At 25.5% G+C, this 7,555-nt stretch overlaps 1 protein-coding gene across 1 annotated transcript; it reads left to right on the top strand.

The window, feature by feature from the left end:
• The first annotated feature begins 3,336 nt into the window (after positions 1-3,336).
• LOC131604202 (mitochondrial arginine transporter BAC2-like) lies at positions 3,337-7,163 on the top strand. Its single transcript, XM_058876663.1, has 2 exons — positions 3,337-3,637; positions 6,448-7,163. Exons 1-2 carry the CDS (start codon positions 3,425-3,427, stop codon positions 7,102-7,104), a joined length of 870 nt encoding a protein of 289 aa, XP_058732646.1. The 5' UTR covers positions 3,337-3,424; the 3' UTR covers positions 7,105-7,163.
• The last annotated feature ends 392 nt before the right edge of the window (positions 7,164-7,555 follow it).

The following is a 7,555-nucleotide window of genomic DNA, read 5'->3' as shown; positions in this document are numbered from 1 at the left end:
CGTCTAAAGGTGTATTTCTTTGAACGATTCATCACAGTGAAAGTGATAATCGTAACCCTTTTGTGAACGAGTTGTTTTATCTTGGAGGCGTTGTGGTTATTAAGAGCTGCTAAGCATAATTTTGGCAGTACCGCGAAGCGTCTTAAAGAAAGCGTATTGTTCTGCGACTCAGCCGATAACTTCCTGAAAACACATTTTTCCCCAGATTTTGTCTATAAGCTTCATGCGGTATAAAGCTAAATTAAGCTACTGTGAGAGGGAAACTCCTAAGGTTGCGAAGCAAGACAAGAAGAAGAAGCCATGCGATCGTGCATACAAGCAGATGTAATACCATTGCTGATTTTTTATCGCGGGTAATTTTTTTAAACTCTTAATTTGAATATTTTTTGCGATAATAATCGTGACTATGTTATTTTCGTATTGAATTTTCTAAGGTTAGTATTTTTATTGTGTCTGAATTTTGTTCGTCGTAGTTGTGGGATTTTGATATATCAGAGCTCTTTGGTACCATATTGTCGATGGTTGTATGTGACTTGAATTTTATATGGATCTTTTTCCCTTAATTTGTAAAATAGGGTATTAGGCTAAGCATATAGAGATTAATTAAGAGACAAATTTGAGAGTTTATTAATAAGTTACTTTGAATACTTTCTAAGTTGTTAATTTTGGTGGGTACTACTTACTGTTATTGATTGATCGTGGGAGAAAGGGTGAAGATTTACCACCTAGAATCTCTTAACTGTTTGTTTTTATATGTTACCATCCAGGACAGTGAGATGAAAGAAATTCAGCAAGACTTAACTTTGACATCACCCTTTAGAGGTTTTTCGCCATCACCGGGCAGGTATATATTTCTTTACTTGTAAACATTTTCTAGTTAAATCTGATTAGAACTTTCACTGCGGAATGGCATTTCATCATTTCATAATAGTAATTTATCTATTTATATGGTCATGTATCATGGTATTGTTTTTTTACTATTTAATTGTAACATGGAAAAAGCTATTTGCTTATTACTATTCTTTTTGTAAAATATATATGAAAGTAATATAAAGCTCTGAGCAATTAATAAAGTTTTGTTGAGTGAGTTCGTCCTCTAAATTTTGACTATTTTATATCTCTTACAAATATAAACATTCTAACAACACTTTGGAATATTGTTTATGTGTTTTTTTTAGTGTTTCACATGGATTGAAAAATAATTTTAACATCTTATATGGAATTGGTATGTTGGTATTTGGATTTTAGGTGTGTGCTCCCTTTTGATCTGAGACATGTGTCTTTTATAGGTTGAAATTTGTAATATTTAATGAGATAGATTCAATGATTTCTCCTTTCTGAGCATATTCAGACCATGCCAATTTGATTCTTTTTGTTTATCTTATTTCAATTAGCTTATTTATATGACTTCTCTTTTGAACTGTCGTTTAACTTGGCTATGAAGTTTGTTTGGTGATCAAGAGTCTTGTCAATGTTTCATAAGAGTGAAGTTGGATATACTAATGATTTGTTGTTTTTTTATTAGATTATGAACTTCTAATTCATGAATTTTGGATATGGTTTGGGATATCACAACAATTTGGACATATTTTGGAGAGTAAAAATGTAAATCTCATTTATTCATCGGTCAGCTGTTGGTTGTATACCTTGCCTATTTTTGGTTCTAAGTGTTGTCTGGATTATAGTATCAAATCTGTAGCTACTTTACTTACGTGTATGTAAAATGTCGTGATCAAATTTAGAGGAACCATCAATGGCACATTTAAAAATATGTCGGTGTTAATATCCTTATTTTCTTATCTCTATCATCCCATTCAATATATGAACTATATAGTTATTATAATGAAAACTTGAAATTATTAATCTTTATAAAAGGAAATGTATTTTCTAAATTTGTTTTTTTTATGGTAATGCATCAGTTATTCAATTTTTGGGAACCTTGAATTTAATGTCCAATTTGATTTTATATGAAATTTTTAGTCACCAAATACTCATCCAATTTTTGGGAATATATATATACTACATTAAAAAAAACTTAAATTATGCCCTAATTGAGTATCAAAAAAAGTTACCAAGTTTCTCTGTTGTTGCCAAGATGCATGCTACACATGAAAGATTGGAGGCTTTGGAGAATGTTGTATTAATTAACTTAAATTAGACTTATATTACAAGATTGGTGTTAATAATACAACTTTCAAATACTTTTTCATATATTTTTTTTATTTTATATAATAAGAGTGAATTAAAGATTTTATAAAGAATATAGAAACTCTCTTTCTTCTATATTTTAAGTTCAAAATATTTAAATTTAGTTTAGAATTTATAAAACTTGGTATAATTAATCTCACAAAAATTTAATATATTTTATTTATTTAGTGTCACAAATATTATACAAATAACTTAAATAAAATATTTTTTTAAGATTTTATGCTTTTAATAGTTTTTATAAGGTTATTAAATTTAATAGTTTTTATAAATTTACTTATTAATAACAATAATAATAATACTAATACTAATAAAATAGTAGCAATTATCGATTTTTCAACATTTCTTTTGAGTTCTCTATGCATAGAGCAGAGTAAAAAATTAAATTTTTATTGAAAGTTGAAATGTGTCTATTCAGTTTTGCATGAAAGACTTGAATCAGCTTTAATTGGTACAAATAGAAATGTAAGTAACAAATATTTGATTAGATTAACAATAAAAAATATAATAGTTAGGAATTAGCAGATTCAAAAATCAAATAAGAATTAAAGATAATTATAGTAATATTACTAGTAGTTTTTAAAATAGTAAGCACTCTAATTAATTGATAAATGACAAACTTGCCAAAGAATTAATTAATTAAAATTATTTATATCAATATATTTTTAATTATTTTTAAAAAATTATAATATGATTTACCTTGGGTAATTTTTATATGATTAAATTATTAATAAACTAAATGATTTTATATGTTTTTGTGGTATTTTTTATTTAACGAGTTAATTTTTTTTAAAACTTACACAAATTATTAATAAATTATAAATGGCCCAAACTATTTTATAATTTACAAAAAAAAAATTAGTTAAATTAACTTTTTTATATATATTAATAATAACAATGACATTTTATCTATACAATAGTAATCTTACTATAAGTAAAATTTCTAAATTATAAGTGTTTTTAAAATATTTTTTTTACTTAGATTAGTAATTAAGAAGCTTAGTTAAAGTTGAATTGAATGAGAGATAGCAGAATTCAGTTTCTAGTTAGATTTGTACTTATAGATAAGATAGATAATTGAAGCTCCCAATAAATTGATGTCACACAACCTCCTTAATAAATTTTGGCGTAGTACTAACTACCCATCTATCACAATATAAATGTTTCCTCTCCCCATGTTATAATTGAATAGAGAATAAAATTTCGGACAGAATATGTTATGAAGAACAATGTGGGGAGAGAGTTTGTAGCAGGTGGATTTGGAGGCACGACAGGTATCATAGCGAGTTATCCGTTGGATACTCTTCGTGTCATGCAACAACAGTCCGGGAAGGCTTCTGCTGTTGGCATCCTTAGAAACTTGTTGGCTAAGGAAGGACCTTCTGCTCTTTATCGTGGCATGGCAGTTCCTTTGGCTTCTGTTGGTTTTCAGGTTAGTCTTTTACTTTCATGATCCACGTCTATTAACTAATGTATGTATCCATGTTTATTTTCTATTTTTGTCTACTATCAAATTTAGCCGAATTTTGATTTATTTTCTACATAAATGTTTTCTTTGTGGTTTTACAATGCTTTAATAATATTTTTTTATAGACAAATGACTAGAGAAGAAATAACTAGCAAATTTTGGACCTGTTTGTTTCTTTTTTTTAAAATTATTTTTATAGTGTAATATATTTTTATTGAAACAAAAGTTTTTAAAGAATTTAAAAAAAAACCATAAGTAAAAAAAAAAATTATTAGAATATTATTTTAGGTATCTCAATATTTTGTTATATTTTTTTAGATATTAAAATTTCAAAAAGTCACTTAAGACTTTAAGTTTGAAGTTATTTTAAATAGTTTTTCTTAAAATTTATTATTTTTTTAAAATTGTGATTATGACTATGTTTTGATTTTTAATAATATAAATTTATGTTAAAATTAATCATTCAATTTATAAAAAAAATTAAAATTTTGTAATATTTTAAAAAATGCTTTTATAAAAGTCATTTTTAAAAATATAGAGATATTTTTTATTAAAGTTAAAACAAATGAAACCTATATATTTTAATGGCTAAATTGCAAAAAAATTATAATAATAATAAACTTGCTCAAATTACATAGAGTAAATACGTGATTCTTAAAAAAATAATTACATTTTTTTTGGATATTCATATTAATTATAATTAGTAAAATAAAGTAGAAGTCATAAAGGTGTAATCGAGGAGAAATATTGCATTGATAGTTTAACTAGATAAATATGTTAGATAAAAAATATAATTAAAATATTTATTATGAGATGGAGGGAGTAGTGTTGAACCGACTCCAAACACATAGTCATCAACTTTTTTTTTAATAAGCAAAGATGTATTAATAAGATGCACAAGGGGTGTACAACCCATTAAATACGAATCTAGAAAAAAGAAAAAAAACTAAAGCACGAATCCGACTCCAAACACATAGTCATCAACCTCATCTATTTATCAAAAAAGTTATCTTAAGTGTCATATTTTTCTGATATCCTAAGCTTAGGTTATGCTCAGATATTATAAAATGAATAGAGCAGAGAGAAATAGAGTGAAAGAGAGCAGTGCGAAATAAAAATGTTATTCATGTGTTTGTATATTTCACGATGGAATGAAATAAAATTGTTATTCCACTTAAAACAAATGGTGTAAAAAAGAAAGCAATTGATGGAATGGAATGTAATGCATTTCATCGTGTTCTATTTTATTTTATGAGCTTTCAAGCAACCAAAACAATATAATATACACTTATTTCATTTTATTTCATTTCATCATATTTCATAAATTCAAACATATCATGAATTTATAATTTTAAATAATTTAAATGATTCAATTGAAATTCATTTAATTTTAAATTATACTATTTAAATATAATATTAAAATTATTTATTGTTAAATATTTTGACTCATTTTATAAGTTTTAAAAAAATTTATGTCAGATTTAAAATTTAAAAAATACATACCAAATAACAATTTTTGAAAATTTAAAACCACCAATTTTTAAAATTTGAAAATTATTAAAGGCTAATTTGAAATTTTTTAATATAATTTTAATTTTTTTTAAAATATAAAATCTAATTTAAAAGATTAAAAATAATTACTTTTTCATTTACAATATATTGATGAGAGAGAGATTTCAAATTATGCCATTTGAAATTTCTTAAATATAACCTAAATAAAAAATTTATATTATTTTAACAATTTTTCATATTTTTATCTAGACAATAAATTTTGGTCAAGTCTTTAAAAAAAAAAAAACTACTTTTCATTGTTAAAATTTATCATCCATTAATACTTTAATAAAAAAATTATAGATGTCAATTTTAAGAGAAACTTCTCCTACAATAAATTTTACGATTATAAAATTTTTTTCTTGAACTTATTATGGTAAATTTAGTAGTCACTAACTAAAACATTCTTTAAAATATACATGTAAATAGAAATATATTACTTCTTATTAATAAACTCTTAGAAAAAATCTTAATTATAAATGACATTACAAGGAATATAGGCCTCGGATCTCTCTTTAAAGTTGGATAAATATTTGAATTGTTCCAATGATGTGGAAGAACATTCATATCCAACCTAAGATCGTTTGGGTTTGAAATTTTGTCACAATGCATCTAAAACAAAACTTGCTTGAATTCCTCCTTTCATATGCAAGGAAAAAAATAAATTAAAACTTCAAAGGATTTGAGACTCCATAAATCCTGATGAAATAGAAATGGGTACCAGGTAGAAGAAAACGTAGGAATTTTAATATCCATATAAAAAGATTATGTAATGTAGGAGAAATGATTCATATATATTGAATTAAAATAACTAATAAATATATTGCCAATATAATGTTTTTTATTTCAATAAACTATTCTATTTTTTAAAGTTTGTATTACCTTGTGAAATAAAATATTATTTTGTATTTCAAGTTTATTTATTACATCAATTTCAAAATAATAAAGTTTATATATAAATAAAAGACAAACATTGATTTTTAGCTAATACCTTGAGCCCATTTATTTAGCTAATACAGTTTATTTGATACATTGATTTTTTAAGTTGTATTTTTATAAAAACATTTCCTTTTTATTTCTTAAATAGTGTTAATTAGTATTTGTCTTTAAAAAAAAACAAATATTTTGTGTTTCTATTGTGTGATTTAAGTGTTCATAATGTACTATTAGCTAATATAAAATGTGTCATCTGATAAACTATTGTGTTTATTTTTATGATACAGAATGCTATGATTTTTCAAAGTTATTCTATTTTTACGAGGATTTGTAGTCCTTCAATTTCATCCAATGGACCTCCTTCCCTTGTGAATGTTGTTTTGGGAGGACTCGGTGCAGGTGCTATCCAAAGTATGTTGATGTCTCCCGTTGAGTTAGTTAAAATTCGTATGCAGCTTCAAAAAAATGTTGACAATTTTTCAGAAAACAAAAAGAACACTCCTTTAATATTAGCTAAGAACATTTGGAAAAATGAAGGCCTTTGTGGCATTTATCGAGGATTTGGCATCACAGTTCTTAGAGATGCACCTGCCCTTGCCTTCTACTTTGGAGCATATGAGTACACGAGGGAGAAACTCAACCCTGGTTGTAGAGACAGTTGTCAAGAAAGTGTGCATACTATGTTCATAGCAGGAGGGGTAGCAGGGATAGCAAGTTGGATTTTTAACTATCCTACAGATGTTATAAAGACTAGATTGCAAGCTCAAACATCATCTTCATTGAAATACAAAGGTATCTTGGATTGCGCCTTAAAGATAATCAAAGAAGAAGGTTTGATTGTGTTATGGCGGGGTTTAGGAGCAACACTTGTTCGAGCATTTATTATGAATAGTGCTATATTTCCAACTTATCAAGTCACTTTAAGGTGTTTGACCAACAATTAAAATATTAATATAATATATAAAAGTTACTCCTTCAATGGTTAAGGAAAAAATAAACAAGAATGAATGATTTATTATCTTGATTTACATTAATTTTCAAAAGATTTACAATAGTATCTTTTAGTGACTATCATATCATTAAGAAAATATCTGAATCATGTAACAAACATGATAGTAGTGTGTATTATTTTATTATGTATGTATAGTAGAGTTGGATATGTGGGTTGACTTTCCTTGTTTATCATGAGAAAAATTACAATGAATAAAGGTGCAATAATTTAAAAAAAGCAATCGTTAGGTGGATCACAAATAAATTTGAGAACTTGCGAATTTAAACATCCACAATCTAAATGGTCTAAACCATGTTGACCAAAATTTAAACTGATTTAAAAAAGAAGTAATATAGAGCCTTCGCGTGTCATGGGTTAAACTAGCAAGTCTGCATATCTTAATT

The sequence above is a fragment of the Vicia villosa genome, linkage group LG1 (genome assembly GCF_029867415.1).
Source record: "Vicia villosa cultivar HV-30 ecotype Madison, WI linkage group LG1, Vvil1.0, whole genome shotgun sequence".
NCBI lineage: Eukaryota > Viridiplantae > Streptophyta > Magnoliopsida > Fabales > Fabaceae > Vicia > Vicia villosa.
This window is presented reverse-complemented; position numbering and strand designations above follow the sequence as displayed.

Coding starts and splice junctions, on each gene's coding strand:
- LOC131604202 (XM_058876663.1), top strand. CDS start 3,425: ATGAAGAACAATGTGGGGAGAGAGTTTGTAGCAGGTGGATTTGGAGGC. Junction 3,638..6,447: donor TGGCTTCTGTTGGTTTTCAG/GTTAGTCTTTTA, acceptor TTTATGATACAG/AATGCTATGATTTTTCAAAG.